Source organism: Bos indicus x Bos taurus, chromosome 3 (assembly GCF_003369695.1).
Source record: "Bos indicus x Bos taurus breed Angus x Brahman F1 hybrid chromosome 3, Bos_hybrid_MaternalHap_v2.0, whole genome shotgun sequence".
Taxonomy (NCBI): Eukaryota; Metazoa; Chordata; class Mammalia; order Artiodactyla; family Bovidae; genus Bos; species Bos indicus x Bos taurus.
Window position 1 is genome coordinate 35,060,071 of NC_040078.1, and position 21,762 is coordinate 35,081,832.

The window sequence follows — 21,762 nt, forward strand, 5'->3', positions numbered from 1 at the left end:
GATTCTTGCTGGGTACAGTAATCTGGGTTGTAGGTTTTTCTCTTTCATCACCTTAAGTATGTCCTGCCATTTCCTTCTGGCCTGAAGACTTTCTATTGAAAGATCATCTGTTATCCTATGGGAATCCCCTTGTGTGTTATTTGTTGTTTTTCCCTTGCTGCTTTTAATATTTGTTCTTTGTGTTTGATCTTTGTTAATTTGATTAATATGTGTCTTGGGTGTAACTACAGGGTTTTAATCTGTTGCACCTGTCACTTCCAAAGTGGTTCCCTCTGTTTATTTTGGCTTTGTCTGTCTGCAGTTCTCTTTAGTGTCTAATTTCCACCCTGACACAAGGAGGCGAAGGTGGTCACTTCTTTAGGCTCACTTGTTCACTGGTGCTGTGGGGAGTGAGGGACACTGTAAACAAATATCATTGGCGTGTGTGGGGAGTGCTCGCAGTGTCCCGGCCGCGCTGGGTTTGCCCCTGCTCATGGTGTGTGTGCTTTCCCAGTCTGCATTGTTCAGGTTCCAGGTTGCTCTGCAGGGTAATTGTCTAAAGTGGGCCCTGGGTTGCGTGTACTTCCCAGGTCTACGCAACTCAGGTTCAGGTTCTTGGGTACTCCACAAAGACGCAGACTGGGATAGGCCTGCGTTTTGTGCCCTTCCTAGGTCCAAGCAGCTCAGGCGACCAGGTGCTTGGCGAGTGCACTCTCCCTAGGTGGGGGGGGTGCATCTTATCACCTCCCCGATCCCGGCCACTTGGTTTCCTGGGTGCGCAGTGGAAGGGCCCTCTCAGGTGTGCTGTGAGTCTCTTCTGGGGAGCTGATCTCTGGCTGTGACCCTCCCGGCGGATGTCAACCGTCCTGGATCCCAAAAGTCTTGGTTAGCAACTGGGAGCCTGCTCACAGTTTGGTAGAGGATGCCGGCTCTGGGGTCAAATTTGCCCCTTGCCTTTCCAGCTCTCGCTGCTGCCTGCCTGCCTGCCTCCCTGCCTCCAGTGGGGGATGGGCCAGTCCACAGCAGGCTAGCTCTCCTTTGGTATTCCTCATCCTTTGTTCTGTGAGTGGGCCCAATGGTGCCTTAGGTAGGGCTTTTCGAGGGACAGTTCTCTCTTTCTCTCTTTTTTTCCCCTTTCTCTCTCTGGCTATCCCACAGTTTGGGTTGCTATCTCATTTTAGCTCCCTCAGATTGCCCTCAATGCAGACCAGGCCTTTCTGTTCAACCCCCACTTGCTGGTGGCGAATGCCAATGTCTGGGCTACTTTTCTGCTGGGAGTTGCTGTTAGGCATGTAAGCTGTGGGTTTTATTTATTATTTATTTATTTTTCCTCCTGGTTATGTTGCCCTCTGAGATTACAAAACTCCCCACAGACCCGCCAGTGAGAGGGTTTCCTGGTGTTTGGAAATTTCTCCTCTTTTAAGACTCCCTTCCCGGGATGGGTCTCCATCCCTACCTCTTTTGTCTCTCTTTATCTTTTGTATTTTGTCCTACCTCCTTTCGAAGACAATGGGCTGCCTTTCTGGGTGCCTGATGTCCTCTGCCAACATTCAGAAGTTGTTTTGTGGAATTTGTTCAGCGTTCAAATGTTCTTTCAATGAATTTGTGGGGGAGAAAGTGGTCTCCCTGTCCTATTCCTCCACCATCTTAGGACTGCCCCCTGGCTGTAATTTTCTATCCTCGTAATGTTATCAGGTTTTGGTATTATGGTTACATTGGCCCCATAAAGCAGGAAATGTTCCTTCTTTTTCTATTCTTTGGAAGAATTTGTATATGATTCGAATTGTTTTTTCCTTAAATAGTTGGAAAAATTCACCAGTGAAGCCAATTTTGTCTGAATATTTTTGATGGAAGGTTCCCCCGCCCCGTATTTTAATTACAGATTTGAGTTCTTTAAAAGTTATTGATTATTCAGGCTTCCTATTTCTTCTTTTGCCAGTGTGAAGACATTATATTTTTCAAAGAATTTATCTATTTCATCTAAATATCTGAATTAATTAGCTAAGGTCATTAATAATGTCCTTTTATTAAACCCTTGATAATGCTGTTGGTCTTAAGTGATGTCTCTTTTTTCATTTCTGACATAAGCAATTTGTTATTTTTCCTTTCTTTTTCTTAATCACATTTGTTGGGGTTTACTGATTTCATCTATTGACATTATTGATTTTTCTCTTTTGTTTGGTTTCTGTTCTTCTCTGTATTATTTTCATCGTCCTTTTTCTCTTTTAATTTCTTGAGTTAGAAGTTTAGATCAGAAGTTGACAAACTAGGCCTGGAGGCCAAATCTGACTCTCTACCTGTTTATAGAAATAAAATTTAATTGGAACACCTTCATTTATTTACATATTGTCTATGGTACTTTCATGCTGCAATGGCAGGGTTGAGTAGCTGCAAGAGGTCCCCAAAGCCTAAAATATTTACTATCTGGGCCATTATAGAAAAAGCTTGCTGACCCCTGGTTAAAATAATTGATTTACAATCTTTCTTCTCTAATATATAAATTCTATTGAATAATTTCACATCTCTGTAAGTACTGCTTTGCTGCTGCTACTGCTAAGTCACTTCAGTTGTGTCCGACTCTGTACGACCCCATAGACAGCAACCCACCAGGCTCCCCTGTCCCTAGGATTCTCCAGGCAGGAACACTGGAGTGGGTTGCCATTTCCTTCTCCAAAGCATGAAAGTGAAAAGTGAAAGTGAAGTCGCTCAGTTGTGTCCGACTCTTAGCAGACCCCATGGACTGCAGCCTTCCAGGCTCCTCCGTCCATGGGATTTTCCAGGCAAGAGTACTGGAGTGGGATGCCATTGCCTTCTCTGAGTACTGCTTTACTTCTACACTATAAATTGATATCATTTTCATTATTATTCATTTCAAATATCATCCAAATTTCCACTGTGATTTCTTTCTTGACCCATTGACTATTTAGAATATACTCATTGGTTACATACAATGTACTCATTATATGTTGCTTAATTTACAAACATTTGGGGATTTTCCAATGATCTTTTTAACACTGAACTTTTAGTTTAATTACGCCATATAGAGAGAATATACTGTGCACGATTTCTATACTTCGAAATTTATTGAGACTTGCTTTATGGTCCAGATATAGTCTATCTTGGTAAATGTTCACTGTACACTTGGAAAAGAAAGTGGGTTTTGAAGTTGTATTTAGTGTTCTATATATGTGTTAAAGAATCTGCCTGCCAATGCAGGAGATGCAGGAGACGTGGGTTCTATCCTTGGGTCGGGAAGATCCCTTGAAGTAGGAAATGGCAACCTACTCCAGTGCTCTTGCCTGGGAAATTCAATGGATAGCAGAGCCTGGTGGCCTACAGTCCATGGGGTTGAAAAGAGTCAGATATGACTGAATAACTGAGCACAGCACAGCACATGTGTGTTATGAAAGGTCAATTAGTTAAGTGCTTTGTAAATGTTTTATATTCTTACTGATTTTTTTGGTCTGCTTTTTCTATTGGTTACTGACAGAATTGTGTTTAAATCTCTAATCATGATTGTAGATTTTTCCATCCCTCCTCTAACTTGGTCAACTTTGGCTTTATATATTCTGAAGCTTTATTATTATGTGAACTGCAATTTCGATTGATCCTTTTCTTATTACAAAATGTTCCTCTTATTTCTAGTAATGTTTTTGCCTTAAAAAGTCTACTTTGTCTGATACTATATAGTTACAATAGCTTTCTTTTGGTTAATGTTTACTTGGTATAATTTTTAAACACCTTTTTACTTTCAGCCTTTCTGTATCCTTATATATAATATATCCATTATGAAAAGCATATAGTTAGATCTTCAAAAAAATTCAGTGTGATTATTTTGTCTTTTAATTAGCATTTAGTACATTTGTATTTTAAGGTATTATTACATGTTAAGTGGAGACCACATATTATATCAGATATGTTCATTATTTCTTCTATATTATCTTGTTAGTTATATATTCTTTATTTTTCTTTTAATGGTTACCTTAAAGATTACGAATCTTTTGTTAATTACAGCCTACCTTAAATTAGTATTTTTACCAATTTCTAATATAACAGTTTCACTTTTCGTTTATACTGCCTCCTTTTATGCTACTGTTGTCATATATTTTACTAGAGCATATGTTTTAAACCCCGTAAGACATTACTGTTTTAAAAATCAGCATTAATATATATTTTATTCTCTTTTTGTTTCTGTTTCCTTTCCTGAATTTCCTTTCTTTCGCTGAGGATTATATTCTTCTTAAAGAACTCCGTTCAGAAGTTCTTTTAGTGGAGATCTGCTAGCAACAGATTCTCTTAGCTTTGTTTGTCTCTATTTATGGCACAATAAAAGAATATTGTTCCAATGTCTGTGAGTTCTGTAATTGTTGTTTAATAGTTAGCTATCAGTTTTATTGTTGCTTTTTTAATATGCTGTATTTTCTGTTTTCTCTAGATTTTTTTTTCTCTGTCTCTGGTTTTCAACAGTTTATTATGTGCCTAAAGTATCATTTAGGGATTCCCAGGTGGCTCAGGGGTAATGAATCTGCATGCTAATACAGGAGACATGGGAGATATGAGTTCTATCCCTGGGTTGGGAAGATTCCCTGGAGAAGGAAATGGCAACCCACTCCAGTAGTTTTCTTGCTGGGAAAATCCCACGGACAGAGGAGCCTGGGAGACTACAGTCCATAGGGTTCCCAAAGAATTAGACATGACTGAGTGACTGAACATGCATGCTAAATGTCATTTGCTTTATATTTATCCTCGTCCCGGTTTAAAAATATGCAATTTGATGGCTTTTGTCAGGTTTGGGGAAATTCTGAGACAAAACTGCTTCAAATATTGCTCGATCCCATTGTTTCTCTTTTTCTGACATTCCAATTACATGTGTGTTAAATTTTGTTCTTCATATATGAATTTTGTTCTTTTCTGTATTTTTTGTTCTCCTCCACCCTCATATCTTCAATGAGGTGCTTCAATCTGGGTGGGTTTTTTTTTTTTTTCCTCTTACTGAACCTATCTTCTGGAGTTCACTAATTCTATGTTTTGCAATGTCTAATCTGCTATTAAACTCATACATTGAAGTCTTAAGTATTTTTTTTTTTCAATTTTAGGCTTTCCATTTTTTATTCTTAAAAATAGATTCCAGATTTCTTGTGAAAGTCTCCACTTTTTTTCTAATTTCTTAATATTAATCACAATTATTTTAAATTTAATATATGAATTTTTTATTGATTTTTTTCTTGGTAGGTTTTCAGTTATTTGATTCTTTGTTAAAATAGCATGCCTCATTATTTTGAACTGAATGATGGGCATTTTGTATGAAAAATTGTAGGCTCTGGATAATGTTATTTTTCTCCAAACAGGGTTAAGGTTTTTGGTAGGTAGCTACAGAATACATGGATCATCTAAATGTTTGCTGCTGCTGCTGCTGCTGCTGCCAAGTCACTTCAGTCGTGTCCGACTCTATGCGACGCCATAGATGGCAGCCCACCAGGCTCCCCTGTCCCTGGGATTCTCCAGGCAAGAACACTGGAGTGGGTTGCCATTTCCTTCTCCAATGCATGAAAGTGAAAAGTGAAAGTGAAGTTGCTCAGTCGTGTCTGACTCTTAGCGACCCCATGGACTGCAGCCTACCAGGCTCCTCTGCCCATGGGATTTTCCAGGCAAGAGTACTGGAGTGGGGTGCCATTGCCTTCTCCTCTAAAAGTTTAGACTTTGTTAAAGATAACCTATTTCAGCTTTGCCTTTTCTCCAAGGAACTCTTAGAGTATGGTCCTTTACCCCTAGATAGTGACTCTTCATGGGCATTATTTGAAAGCCTAGAGTGATTATCACAGCCCCCCACCTTGTTGGACTTAAACTCCAACCTCTGTTATCCAGCACTGTGTTACTGCTAAAATCTTTTCTTACATCTTTAGCCTTCCAGCTGCTCTTTTCTGCTGGCTTTATTGAAACTTCATTTTGTGCAGCTTTAGAGTTGGCAATGCTCCAAGGGAAAATTATCCAGAAATTTTTTGGACTCACTTCACTAATGCTAACTCTGTTTCATGATTTTGGTCCTCAAATATCTGGCACTTCTGTCCTCAGTTCAGTAACATTGTTGTTTTCTTGCTTGAACTCTATTCTCTGATGCTGAAAATGGTCAAATGGCCTAAGAAAAAACACCAGAGTGAATATAATGATTACTTCTATACTTTCCTTCTATCAGTGATCTTGTCTTGCTTGCATTGATTGCCCTCAAACAGTGTTTTTATGTATTTGTGCGTGCGTGTGAGTGCTAAGTCGCTCCAGTCGTGTCTGACTCTGTGACCCTATGGACTGTAGCCTGCCAGGCTCCTCTGTCCATGGCATTCTCCAGGCAAGAATACTGGAGTGGGTTGCCTTGCTCTCCTCCAGGGGATCTTCTCGACCCAGGAATTGAACCTGGATCTCTTATATCTCCTGCATTGGCAGGTGGGTTCTTTCTCACTAGTACCACCTGGGAAGCCTATTTGGTTCATCTTTTAAGAGTATTCTTATTTGAAGGGTTAGTTGACAGAATCTACTCTGTTATAACTGCAACTGAGAATCTCCCTTTGTTTTTTGAACATGTCCATATTAATTTTTTCTGGGCTCTTCTGTAATTTTTGGAAAATGATGTTTTCTGGTTGCTTGTATTGATACATTCCCTGCTCTCAAAAACCCATACTAAACTATTTTTCTTTTTAGTTTTATACAGAGTAATGATATTTCAAAATCAATATCTGAATCCTAGGCTCATCAGGGAATGTTAAAACTACTAAGTTAAATGGTATTGGGGAATAGTAAATTCACGTAATGCCTAAGTATCATCTATTAGATTTCTTGCTAACTGCAAAAAGGAAAACAAACCTTGACAATGGAGAGAATGGATAGTCACCACCCTTACCAAGTGACCAAACTTGGTGTTGGTAGCAGTGAAAAAACCTGATATATGTGCCTTCTGATGTGATGTAATGTAATATGAAATGCATGACTTCTGATATGAAGTACTCTTGCCAAAAAAATGTTTTACTGGCATTTGATTGTTCTTTCAGACCTAAAGGAAATATAGGGGATTGAGAAATAAGACACATGATACTATTAAGAATCAATCACACAAATCTAGAATGTGAAATATTCTATAAGACAATTGGCCTGGGCTCTTCAAAAAGTCATTGTCATAGAAACAATGGTGGTGGTAGGGGACTGGCACTAACTAATCTTGATTAAGAAATTAAAGAAATATAACAACCAAGTGCAAGGAGTGAATTTTGTTTAGATTTTAGCTTGGGGAAAAAACCTATAAGTGACATCTTTTGGATAATTTGCAAAATTTGAATAAAGAGGTATTTAGTGATATTGGGAATTATTTTTAATTTTCAAGGGCATTGATCATAATACCATAGTTATGTGGACTGATGTCCTTGTTTTTAGGAGATGTTTCAGTATTTAAGGAAGAAGTGTCATAGTGTCTGCAACTTACTTTCAAAAGACATACACACATTTATATGTATGTACAGAGAAGAGAAAAAGAGAGGCAAAAAATAAGTATGGCAAAATGTCAGATTTAGAAACTAGGTGGTAATTATACAAATGTTCATTGTACAACATTTTTGTAGTTTACAATTTTTAAAATAATAAATTGGGGGAAAATCAATAGGGAAAATGGGCTCAACATTAGGGAAAAAGTAAGCATTTCTACATGGGCATCAGGCACATGAAAAGATGCTCAAAATCTCTAATTATTAGAGAAATGCAAATCAAAACCACATGAGATATTGCTTCACATTGGCAAGTATGGCCAGTGGCCACCATTAAAAAGTCTGCAAATAAAAAATGCTAGAGAGGGTGTGGAGAAAAGGAAACGCTCCTACAATGTTGGTAGGAATATAAGATGGTGCAGCAACGATGGAGGTTCCTCAGAAAACTAAATATAGAGTTGCTGTATGATCCAGCAATTTGACTTTTGGGCATACATCCAGACAAAACTATAATTCAAAAAGATACATGCAGCAATATTCACAATAGCCAGTTCATGGAAACAAGCTAAATGTTCATTGACAGATGAGTGTATAAAGAAGATGTTTTTAGAATATTACTCAGCCCCCATAAAAAAGAATGAAATAATGCCACTTGCAGCAACTTGGATGGACTGAGAAATTATCATACTAAGTCAGTTAAGTCAGAAAGAGAATGACAAATACCATATTATATCACTTATATTTGGAATCTAAAATATGACACAAATGTACTTATTTATGAAACAGAAACAGATTGACAGACGTAGATAGAGAACAGACTTATGGTTGCCGAGGAGGGGGTGATGGAGGGAGGAAGGGAGTTTGGGCTTAGCAGAGGCAAACTATTATATATAGAATGGATAAACAACAAGATCTTACTGTATAGCACAGGGAACTATATTCAATATCCTGTGATAAAGCATAATGGAAAAGAATATAAAAAATGTATAGATATGTATAACTGAATCACTTTGTTGTGCAGCAGAAATTAACACAACATTGTAAATCAACTATACTTCAATTACAAAAGCATAAAACCACAGACAGAAAAAAAAGTAAGAATGTTCTCTATCAGATCAGATCAGATCAGTCGCTCAGTCGTGTCCGACTCTTTGCGACCCCATAAATCGCAACACGCCAGGCCTCCCTGTCCATCACCAACTCCTGGAGTTCACTGAGACTCACGTCCATCGAGTCAGTGTTCTCTATATTCCTTTACAAAAATATAGAATTTGAGAGAAATGTTATTAGCTTCTATTAAAATAATGCAAAAAATGCATATAGTAATAGACTATTCTCCAAGAATGGCAAGTAAATAGTTTTTAAAATTTTGAGGAACTTTCTTAAGATTTCAAAGGAATTATTTTATTTTGGGGGGGTGGGTGGTGAGAGGAAATGTTTAAAACTAAGAGTAAAAGACATTTTTTTCAGTTTTCTACTGCTTTTTACACTCAGCTATGCCAATTTGAGGAAAATGATATAAGATTAGGGAGAAAAATACTAACTAGAGAGTTTGAGAATGTTCCCACGCTGCAATGTGCAATGCACGTGAGGTTTGAGTAAGGAAAAAGAAACATTGGTCCCTGCTCTCATCGAACTTCCCTATAGGGAAGATGGCTGTTAATTAAAAATTCACACATATAAACTTTGATAAGAGCTACAAAAGAAAAGTGAAGTTCTATAAAGACTATATAGGGAGGGTGGAATCTAAGGCAGATCTGAGAAGACTTCCTCCAGGAATTGTTGCTTAGACTGAGAACTGAAGGCTGAAGTGGGGTAAAATAGGCAACGGTGGGGGCAGTTACTTTCAAGCAAAGGGAAAAGCCAGTGTACTAGTTTGAAGAGGGAAGAAGCAAAAAGACATTTGAGAAACTGAACAGGATGTAAGGCTGGAGTGCAGAAAGCAAGGGAGTGGTTAACAAGTGAGGTGGGAGATGGAAACAGAGGCCGCAGCATACTATATTTAAGCATAATGGAAAATCACTGAAGCAGGACAGTAACATAATCAAATTTGCATCATTAATAGTTCTCTCTGGTTAAAGTATGCAGAAAAAAATGAAGGGGGTGATTATGCCAATAGTTGAGAGAAGAATGCTGGTAGTTTGAAGGCTGGAGGCATGTTAGTGGACATGGAAGGAAATGGATGGATTTGAGAGATATTTAGAGGGTAAAATCGATGGGCACTGGTTTGGACATGAGGGAAATGTCATGGATGCCTTTCAGATTTCCAGTTTCAACAGCTAGATGAATGGTGGAATCATTCCCTGAGAAAAATATCAAATGAGAAACACATTTGAGATTGTTTCTGATTTTGAGATGTTCTTAAGGCATGAGATACTGAATCAGATACGTCTGTATGTCTGGATAGTCTTTAAAAATTATAAGTCTATGATAATTACAAGTAAATTTCACTTCCAGTGGACAGAATTTGTTCCTAAAATGAAAGAAAATTAAATAGAGATGAGCATCAAATCATTCCATTACAGTCTCTGATTCTGACTATGAATCAGAGATGTTTCTTTGGGACTGCTTGTGAAATAATTTAATTAATTGTATTTTATTATCTATTTTAGCATGTTTTACCTGAGTTAGTGTTTGAAAGAAAGCTAAAACATAAAATTAACTTTATTTTTCCCTTCCCTTTCATTTTCTAGGAGTTCCACAGCTAAATATGATTAGCGTCTTTTATAAAATTTATAAAAGACAAGGAGTGACAGGATTTTTCAGAGGCATGACTCCAACTTTCTTAAAGTTGTTTCCTTCAGTTTGTATAAGCCGTATGGTTTACGAATCAGTAAAACCACTCTTGGGAATAGCGTAAAAATGAAGTCCTGAACTATCATTTTATGTACATTTATAAGCATGAAAATGTCTTTGCTTTCTCATTAAACTTCAAGAGGTCTGTATTAAAATATGATGTATCTATTTTCCAAAAAGATAAACATATAAATTAGACTTAAATATTAAATTTTAATTTTATGTAAGCCAGAATTAAAGTTTATTAAGTTCTTTATGAATTAAGATGTTTAATTTTCATAAAATCCATTTAAGCTTCTCAACAGTTCAATGAACACTCAACAGAAATTTCCATTTAAGTGGATTAAAATGCAATTTATATTACCTAATATAACATAATTACATTATTAACCTAATATAATTTTGTGTCATAGAATAAAGTTGGAATATTTTGCTACTCCTGCTTTCTTTTGGTCTCTATTTGTGTGGAATATCTTTTTCCAGCCCTTCACTTTCAGTCTGTATGGTCCCTTGTTTTGAGGTGGGTCTCTTGTAGACAGCATATATATATATATAGGGATCTTGTTTTTGTATCCATTCAGCCAGTCTTTGTCTTTTGGTTGGGGGCATTCAACCCAATTACATTTAAGGTAATTATTGATACGTATGATCCCGTTGCCATTTACTTTGTTGTTTTGGGTTCACGATTATACACCCTTTCTGTGCTTCCTGTCTAGAGAAGATCCTTTAGCATTTGTTGAAGAGCTGGTTTGGTGGTGCTGAATTCTCTCAGCTTTTGTTTGTCTGTAAAGCTTTTGATTTCTCCTTCATATTTGAATGAGATTCTTGCTGGGTACAGTAATCTGGGTTGTAGGTTTTTCTCTTTCATCACCTTAAGTATATCCTGCCATTCCCTTCTGATCTGAAGAGTTTCTACTGAAAAATCAGCTGTTATCCTTATGGTAATCCCCTTGTGTGTTATTTGTTGTTTTTCCCTTGCTGCTTTTAATATTGTTCTTTGTGTTTGATCTTTGTTAATTTGATTAATTTGTGTCTTGGGGTATTTTGCCTTGGGTTTATCTTATTTGGGACTCTCTGGGTTTCTTGGACTTGGGTGACTGTTTCCTTCCCTATTTTAGGGAAGTTTTCAACTATTATCTCAAGTATTTTCTCATGGCCTTTCTTTTTGTTTTCTTCTTCTGGGACTCCTATGATTTGAATGTTGGGGCATTTAACATTGTCCCAGAGGTCTCTGAGATTGTCCTCATTTCTTTTAATTCATTTTTCTTTTTTCCTTTCTGCTTCATTTATTTTTACCGTTCTGTCTTCTACCTCACTTATCCTATCTTCTGCCTCCATTATTCTACTGTTGGTTCCCTCCAGAGTGTTTTTGATCTCATTTATTTCATTATTCATTATTGACTGACTCTTTTTTAATTTCTTCTAGGTCCTTGTTAAACATTTCTTGCATCTTTCAATCCTTGTCTCCAGGCTATTTATCTGTAACTCCATTTTGTTTTCAAGATTTTAGATCATTTTTACTATCATTATTCTGAATTGTTTTTCAGGTAGACTCCCTATCTCCTCCTCTTTTGTTTGGTGTGGTAGGTGTTTATCCTGTTCCTTTACCTGATGAGTATTTCTCTGCCTTTTCTTCTTGTTTGGATTGCTGTATTTGGGGTGGCCTTTCTGTATTCTGGCAGTTTGTGGTTCCTGTTTATTGTAGAGGTTCCTCCCTGTGGGTGGGGTTGGACAGGTGGCTTGTCAAGATTTCCTGGTTAGGGAAGCTTGTGTCGGTGTTTTGGTGGGTGGAGCTGGATTTCTTCTCTCTGGAGTGCAATGAAGTGTCCAGTAGTGAGTTTTGAGATGTCTGTGGGTTTGGTGTGACTTTGGGCAGCCTGTATGTTGAATCTCAGGGCTATGTTTCTGCATTGCTGGAGAATTTGTGTGGTATGTCTTGCTCTGGAACTTGTTGGCTCTTGGGTGGTGCTTGGTTTCAGTGTAGGTATGGAGGCTTTTGGATAAACTCTTATTGATTAATGTTCCCTGGAGTCAGGAGTTCTCTGGTGTTCTCAGGTTTTGGACTTAAGCTTCCTGCCTCTGGTTTTCAGTCTTATTCTTACAGTAGCCTCAAGACTTCTCCATCTATACAGCACTGCTTTCGAAGAGTAAAAATTCAACCCATTTTAGAGGTTTTTATACTTTTATGAGCAAAGGATGGGGGAAATTCCAAAGGTCTCTTCAGAATTAATGAAGAAACAAAGGCACTTGAACAGGTACTTTCACACTTCAGAAAACAGAAAAGTCAATTTAAACATTATTACCAGAGTGATAAATTACTATTTAAGATTTGCAATTTTAGACTTTGGGGGTTAAAAACACAGCATTACCTCTGGAATTCACCTTTGATTATCTTAAAAAACACCTTTGTTGGGGCTTCCTTTGTGCCTCAGAGGTAAAGAATCCACCTGCCTACCAATGCAGAAGACACAAGTTCCGTTCCAGATCTGGGAAGATCACACACAGCACAGAGCAACTAAGCCCATGTGTCACAACTATTGAACCTGCCAGGGAGCTGCAACCACTGAGCCCATGAGCCCTAAAGCCCGTGCTCCATGGCAAGAGGAGCCCGCCCCCCCCCCCCCAAAAAAAAAGATAACAACAAACAACAAAAAACCAGCTCTGTTAAGAAGGCATTGGAACTTATGGCTACTAAGGGAGAAAGCAGGGAGGGATAAATTGGGAGATTGGGATTGACATATACATACTGCTGCTGCTGCTGCTGCTAAGTCGCTTCAGTCGTGTCCGACTCTGTGCGACCCCATATATGGCAGCCCACCAGGCTCCCCCATCCCTGGGATTCTCCAGGCAAGAACACTGGAGTGGGTTGCCATTTCCTTCTCCAATGCATGAAAGTGAAAAGTGAAAGTGAAGTCGCTCAGTCGTGTCCGACTCTAGCAACCCCATGGACTGCAGCGCACCAGGCTCCTCTGTCCATGGGATTTTCCAGGCAAAAGTACGGGAGTGGGGTGCCATTGCCTTCTCCACATATACACACTACTATACATAAAATAGATGACTAATGAGAACCTACTGTATAGCACAGAGGACTCGACTCAAATCTCTGAAATGACCTATATGGGAATAGAATCTAAAAAAGAATAGATATATGTATAACTGATTCACTTTGCTATATAGCAGAAACTGACACAACATTGTAAATCAGCTATACTCCAATAAAAATTAATTAAAAATAAAATAAAATCATAAAAAAGAAGTCATTGGAACATCTAGTGGTCCAATGGTTAAGACTCATTGCTTCCACTACAGGGCCATGAGTTCTGTCCCTGCTTGGGGAAGTTCTGTATGCTGTGCAGAGTAGCCGAAGAGGAAAAAAAAAAAAAAGCAAAAAACCATTGGATATTCTTTCTTTGAAGTGCCTGGGCAAGTCTTCTTTTCTTTTTTTAAATCTAAATATTGTTTGCCTTTTTCTTCCTGATTTGTAGGACTTTTTCAAACTTCTTCATAGGACTCATTTATTAGCAGTATGTATTGTGAATACCTTTTTCAGTTTGTGACTGGAATATCAACTTTCTTAATTGTTTCTTTGGATGAACAGCAATTCCAAATATTGATGAAGTCTATAATTTCTCAATTTTCCTTTCATGGTTTGTAGTGCAAACAAAAATAATAAGAGACTGTATGTGACCTACAATGCCTAAAGTATTTACTAATTAGTTCTTTATAGAAAAAAAAAAAAAAGAGAATCCCTGAACTATACTAATGAGTTGAATATAGTTGTGATTCACAGTTTAGAAATTTGTTTAGCTGCCATCACCACTGTCAAGTCTGCTTCAAGATACCCATGAAATTGGTCAATAAACATTGGATTGTTGAGTCCAGGCACCAAAACTTATCTGAACTCTGATATCCAAGAAAACAACAGGAATAAGCAGGCTTACTTATTCTTTCCAAATTCTGTGTAAGGTTTTTGGGGAAGCTAATTTTCATATAGAACCCTAACTTCAAAGGAGTTTAGAAACGCAGTTTTGAGCATTCCACAGTCTCCAAAGAAAAATGTAGAATGAAGGTTGGAAAAGCCAGTCCAAAGTATCTGCCATAGCTCCCGAGTAATTCTATAAACAACTGATACTATTACACCAAATATCCCACTAATGAAATTTCCAAACTGCTTGTTGTTAAGGATATGGTTTCTAACAAGAAAAGTAGTAATAGCAAACTTTTAAATGCTTACCATGGGCTAGTTGCAAACACTTTACATCATTTTTTTTACTTTGATTATGATCCTATGAGCTAGGTATAATTGTTATCCCCTTTTTGCAAATGAGAAAATGGAGTCTTGGAGTAGTTAAGTAGTTTGCCTAAGGTTGCATAAGTGGTAAGTGGTAGAGGTGGGATTCAAGTTCAGGTGTGTCTTCTAGTGCTTTTAATCGTATGGTTGAAAGAAGTTAATAAAGGGGTAGAGAGATGAAACAAACTTTGGAGAGATTCTAAGTCCTTCACCAAACATGAAATGCTAGAAAAAGTTAAGTTTAAAGGACAATGGAATGAAAGTCCCTCTGGAGAGTATAACTTGTTTATAGATTTAATAAAACTTTAAACATATGCTGAAGTCTTTTTTCTGTCCAGAACTCTGCTGCACTCAGGAAGTTGAGTAAGACTTCATTCCTGTCATCAGATAGAAACATAGTCAGCCATAATATGATAAATATAATCTTTTCCTGGTGAGCGGTTTGATTATATTCCTACTATCAGTTCAGTGCAGTCACTCAGTCATGTCTGATTCTTTGCGACCCCATGGATTCAGCACACCAGGCCTCCCTGTCCATCACCAACTCCCAGAATTAACTCAAACTCATGTCCATTGAGTTGGTGATGCCATCCAACCATCTCATCCTCTGTCATCCCATTCTCCTCCCGCCTTCAATCTTTCCCAGCATCAGGGTCTTTTCAAATGAGTCAGTTCTTTATATCAGGTGGCCAAAGTATTCAAGTTTCAGCTTCAACATTAGTCCTTCCAATGAACAGTCAGGACTGCTCTCCTTTAGGATGGACCGGTTGGATCTCCTTGCAGACCAAGGGACTTTCAGGGGTCTTCTCCAACACCACAGTTCAAAAGCATCAATTCTTCGGTGCTCAGTTTTCTTTCTAGTCCAACTCTCACATCCATACATGACCACTGGAAAAACCATAGCCTTGACCAGATGGACCTTTGTTGGAAAAGTAACATCTCTGCTTCTTAATATGTTGTCTAAGTTGGTCATAACTTCTTCCAAGGAGTAAGCGTCTTTTAATTTCATGGCTGCAGTCACCACCTGCAGTGATTTTGGAGCCCCCCAAAATAAAGTCAGTCACTGTTTCCACTGTTTCCCCATCTATTTCCCATGAAGTGATGGGACCAGATGCCATGATCTTCGTTTTCTGAATGTTGGGCTCCGCCAAGCCAACTTTTTCACTCTCCTCTCACTCTCATCAAGAGGCTGTTTAGTCCCTCTTTGCTTTCTGCCATAAGGGTGGTGTCATCTGCATATCTGAGGTTATTGATATTTCACCTGGCAATCTTGATTCCAGCTTGTGCTTCTTCCAGCCCAGTGTTTCTCATGATGTACTCTGCATATAAGTTCAATAAGCAGGGTGACAATATACAGCCTTGACGTACTCCTTTTCCAGTCCATGGAACCAGTCTGTTGTTCCATGTCCAGTTCTAACTGTTGCTTCCTGACCTGAATATAGGTTTCTAAAGAGGCAGGTCACGTGGTCTGGTATTCCCATCTCTTTCAGAATTTTCCACAGTTTATTGTGATCCACACAGTCAAAGGCTTTGGCATAGTCGATAAAGCAGAAATAGATTTTTTCTGGAACTCTCTTGCTTTTTTGATGATCCAGTGGATGTTGGCAATTTGATCTCTGGTTCCTCTGCCTTTTCTAAAACCAGCTTGAATATTCCTACTATAGTTCCCCTTTATATTGATGACTAACCCAAAATGTACAGAATACTATATGTATAGGAAAATATTGAACAACATTTAGTTAGTAATAGCTAGTTACTTAACTTTAAAATTCAACTTTGTTGATGCATAATTTACATTTAATACAATATGTTCATTTTAAGTATTCATTGTGATGAATTTTTATGAAAGTATACATTTGTGTAATGACTATCACATTGATTTCTATTATTTCCACAATGTATTGAGTTTTATCTGTGTTATGTATCAGTAGTTCATTCCCTTTAAATGCTGAGTAGTATTCCATAGCATGACAATACCACAATTTGTTTATCCACTGATGAAGAATGTTGCTTCTAAGCTTTTGGCTATTATTAATAAAGCTGCTCTGAATATTGGTGTACCAACACCTTTTTTTTTTGACACATATTTTCAGTTCTCTAGAGTTAAAATATAGAGATGGAATTGCTGGATTATATACTATTTATTCAATTTATGAGAAACTAGCAAACTGTCTTTTTGCTTGTTCTATTTTACATTCCTACCAGCTACCCAAAATCACTACAGATGGTGATTGCAGCCATAAAATTAAAAGACGCTTACTTCTTGGGAGGAAAGTTATGACCAACCTAGACAGCATATTAAAAAGCAGAGACGTTACTTTGTCAACAAAGATCCGTCTAGTTAAGGCTATGATTTTTCCAGTGGTCATGTATGGATGTGAGAGTTGGAAAGAAAACTGAGTGCTGAAGAATTGATGCTTTTGAACTGTGGTGTTGGGGAAGACTCTTGAGAGTCCCTTGGACTGCAAGGAGATCCAACCAGTCCATCCTAAAGGAGATCAGTCCTGGGTGTTCATTGGAAGGACTGACGTTGAAGCTGAAACTCCAATACTTAGGCCACCTGATGCGAGGAGCTAACTCATTTGAAAAGACCCTGATGCTGGGAAAGATTGAAGGCAGGAGGAGAAGGGGATGACAGAGGATGAGATGGTTGGATGGCATCACTGACTCAATGGACATGAGTTTGAGTTAACTCTGGGAGTTGGTGATGGACAGGGAGGCCTGGCGTGCTGCGGTTCATGGGGTCGCAAAGAGTCGGACGTGACTGAGCAACTGAACTGAGCTGAACTGAAGCAGCTACATACTAGAGTTTCAGTTGTTCTATAAACTCAGCACTACTTGATAGTGTTTTTAATTTTATCCATTCTAGAGTGGTATCTCATTGTGGTTTTAATTTGTATTTCTATAATGTCTAAGGTTTTTTGAGCATTTTACAAATAAGTCATTCACATATCTTCTTTTGTGAAATGTTTGTTCAGGCCTTTTGCTCATTAAAAAAAAAATTGGGTTTTTTGGTAATATTTTAAGTGTTCTTAAGTACTGTAGATAAAAGTATTGAAATATTTTCTCCCAAACTCTGTCTTGCCTATTTTCATAACAATATCTTTTCAAGACACAGTTTCAAGGTTTTTTGTTTTTTTGTTTTTTTTTCCTTTATGGATATCCTATTCTAGTACTATTTGTTGAAAAGACTATCCTTTCCTCATGGAATTGTTGAAAATAATTTAATTATACATGTGTAGGTTTATTTCTGATCTCTGAAACTTATTCTTTTTCAAAATAGTTTTAGTAATTCAACATCCTTTGCATTTCCACATAAATTTTAGAATCAGCTTATCAGTTTGTATAAACAAGCCTGTTAGGAATTAGTTTAGGATCACATTAAATCTCTAAATCAAATTGTAGAGAATCAACTCAGTCTATGAGCCTTTCAGTCTATCAAGATGATATATCTTTCCATTTATTTAGGTATTCTTTAATTCAAAAATACTTTCACTTTTGGATGGTGCACATATTTAACTAAATTTATTACTGTTTCAGTTTTGATGCTGTTTAAATGTTATTAAATTTTATTTTCCAATTATTATTATATATATAGAAATAGAACTTTTTATATTGACTTGTTTTTGGAAACTTTGCTAAATTCATTTATCAATTCAAAGAGTTGTTTTGTACATTCCTTGTGATTATCTGTGTAAATGATCATGCCATCTGCAAATAAGCAAAGTTTGACTTGCTTCTTTGAAATATGTGTTTTTCTCTTTTTCTTACCTCACTGCACTGGATAGAACATCCAGTACAGCATTGAATAGAAGGGGTGAGAACATTCTTACCCAGTCATTTTGTCTCAGTGGGAGAAAACATTTAGTCTTTCACCATTAAGTATGAATGATAGCTTTAGTTTTACATAGCTTGTTATTCAAGTTTACTGTTTCTTCTTTTGCCAGCTTTAAAAATATGTCTTTCAAGGAATGTTTCCATTTCATCTAAGTTGTCAAATTTATTGCCATAGAGGAGTTCATAATGTTCTCTATTATTTTAGTATGTATAGAATTTGTAGTGATGTTTTCTTTTCAAAAAATATTTTATTGAAGTATGGTTGACTTACAATGTTTCAGGTGTACAGCAAGGTGATCCAGTTATACAAATACACACCTATTATTTTTGAAATTATTTTCCATCATAGGTTATTACTATAGCTCCCTATGCTATACAGTAAACTTTGCTTGCTTGTTGCATATCTATTTTTAAATTAGAAATCTAGCATTCTATTCATACTAAGTCAAACAAGTAGAATCAAAATGTCATAATTTTTTTAGTTAGGCAAAAGTTCTTAAGATTTGAAAAATAGACAATGCAAAGAATGTTCAAACTACTGTACAGTTGCACTCATTTCACATGCTTCAAAGTAACTCTCAAAATTCTCTAAGCTAGGCTTCAAGACAGTATGTGAACTGAGAACTTCCAGATGTTCAAGCTGGATTTAGAAAAGGCAGAGGAACCAGAGATCAAATTGCCAACATCCATTGGCTCATAGAAAAAGCAAGAGAGTTCCAGAAAAGCATCTTCTGCTTCATTGACTACACTAAAGCCTTTGACTGTGTGGATCACAACAAACTGTGGAAAATTCTTAAAGAGATGGGAATATCAGACCACCTTACCTGCCTCCTGAAAAACCTGTATGCAGATCAAGAAGCAACAGTTAGAACTGGACATGGAACAATGGATGAGTTCCACATCAGGAAAGGAGTTTGTCAAGGCTGTATACTGTCACCCTGCTTATTTAACTTACAGAGTACATCATGTGAAATGCCAGGCTGGATGAAGCACAAGCTGGAATCAAGATTTCTGGGAGAAATACCAATATCAATAACCTCAGATATGTAGATGACACCGCCCTTATGGCAGAAAGCGAAGAGGAACTAAAGAGCCTCTTGATGAAAGTGAAAGAGGAGAATGAAAAAGTTGGCTTAAAACTCAACATTCTGAAAACTAAGATCATGGCAACTGGTCCCATCACTTCATAGCAAATAGACTTGGATACAATGGAAACAGTGACAGAATTTATTTTCCTGAGCTTCAGAATCACAGCAGATAGTGACTGCAGCCATGAAATTAAAATAATTTAATTTTTTTTCTCCTTGGAAGAAAAGCTATGACAAGCACAGACAGCATATTATAAAACAGACATTACTTTGCCAACAAAGGTCTGCCCAGTCAAAGCTATGGTTTTTCCAGGAGTCATCTATGGATGTGAGAATTGGATCATAAAGGAGGCTAAGTGTTGAAGAATTGATGCTTTTGAACTGTGGTGTTGGAGAAGACTCTTGAGAGTCCCTTGGACTGCAAAATTATCAAAGCAGTCAATCCTAAAGGAAATCAATCCTGAATATTCATTGAAAGGACAGATGCAGAAGCCGAAACTCCAATACTTTGGCCATCTGATGTGAAGAACTGGCTCATTGGAAAAGACCCTGATGCTGGGAAAGATTGAAGACAGGAGGCGGGGGGACAACAGAGGACAAGATGGTTAGATGGCATTATGAACTCAATGGATATGAGTTTGAGCAAGCTCCAGGAGATGGTGAAGGACAGGGAAGGCTGGCATTCTGCAGTCCATGGGGTCGCAAAGATTCGGACATGACTGAGGGACTGAACAACAACAATACATGTTGTGTGTGTTTGTGTGTGTGTGTGTTTAAAAAGCTTTTCTACTACATTTGGTAAAGTCTTGAGAAAGAACATCAAAAGCAAAAAAAGAGAGATGGAGAAATTGGAGAACATAAACTAAATGAAATGGGAGCACTGAATATGCAATAGAGAAAGTGAAACAAACTAGGTAAAAGATCATCGTAAGTCTAATTGTTTTTCAACATGACTGCTCATTAGAGACATTATCTGGCACTCTGGAGAAAATGCCATACCTGAGAATTTGTATTTTTCAAGAAATTTCAAGATAATTCTGATATGCATCTGGATTTTAAAAAGTGATTAAAAGTTTTTCTATTAGATCCTAGTTTTGGTGATATAGAGTTCTCTTGTTTTTCTGTTGACCAATCATGATACAATGATTAAGTGAAAAATAGTTACATAATCACAATAGTAAAAGATGTTTATCAGTTTTCACAATCAATAACGAGACAAAAAAAAAAAGATAATTATAATTGCAAGCCATAATGGGAACATAATTAACTCAACAATATAAAATAATTACATACAATTTGGGAGGGGAGGCTAAGCAAAGTGATGTGGTAAGTGGAACTGTATATATGCATATGTTTTCATTTACACAGCCAGTCTATGTCTTTTGGTTGGTGCATTTAATCCATTTACATTTAAGGTAATTATTGATATGTATGATCCTATTACCATTTTCTTAATTGTTTGGGGTTTATTTTCTGTAGGTCTTTTCCTCTTGTGTTTTCTGCCTAGAGAAGTTCCATTAGCATTTGTTGTAAAGCTAGTTTTGTGGTGCTGAATTCTCCTAACTTTTGCTTGTCTGGAAAGCTTTTGATTTCTCCATCATATCTGAATGAGAATCTTGCTGAATTAGCATAGTCTTGGCTGTAGGTTCTTCTCTTTTATCGCTTTAAATATATCATGCCATTCCCTTCTGGCTTTGTAGTTTCTGTTGAGAAATCAGCTGATAATCTGATGGGAGTTCCCTCGTATGTTATTTGTCATTTTTCCCTTGTTGCTTTTAATGTTTTATCTCTTGTCTTTAATTTTTGTCAGTGTGTTTACTATGTGTCTTGGTGTGTTCCTCCTTGGGTTTATCCTTCCTGGGAGTCTCTGTGCTTTCTGGACTTGGTTGATTATTTCCTTTCCCATGTTAGGGAAATTTTCAGCTATTATCTCTTCAAATATTTTCTCAGGTCCTTTCTCTCTCTCTTCTCTTTCTGGGGCCCCTATAATGTGAATGTTGGCACATTTAGTGTTGTCTCAGAGGTCTCTTAGGCTGGCTTCATTTCATTTCATTCTTCTTTCTATATTCTGTTTTGTGGCAGTGATTGCCACTATTTTGTCATCCAGGTCATTTATCCATTCTTCTCCCTCAGTTATTCTGCTATTGATTCCTTCTTGTGTATTGTTCATCTCTGTTTGTTTGTTTTTTAGTTCTTCTATGTCATTGGTAAACATTTCTTGTATCTTCTCAATCTTTGCCTCCATTCTTTTCCGAAGATCCTGGATCATCTTCACTATCATTATTCTGAATTCTTTTGCTGGAAG

At 37.2% G+C, this 21,762-nt stretch overlaps 1 protein-coding gene across 1 annotated transcript in view; it reads left to right on the forward strand.

Annotated features, from left to right (window-relative positions):
- Positions 1–21,762, forward strand: part of LOC113890308 (calcium-binding mitochondrial carrier protein SCaMC-1-like) — a 62,992-nt gene that overhangs the window by 41,039 nt on the left and 191 nt on the right. The window contains exon 8 of the mRNA XM_027538241.1: positions 10,139–10,301. Within this exon, the coding sequence (XP_027394042.1) occupies positions 10,139–10,301 (163 nt within the window). The remainder of the gene's footprint in view (positions 1–10,138; positions 10,302–21,762) is intronic.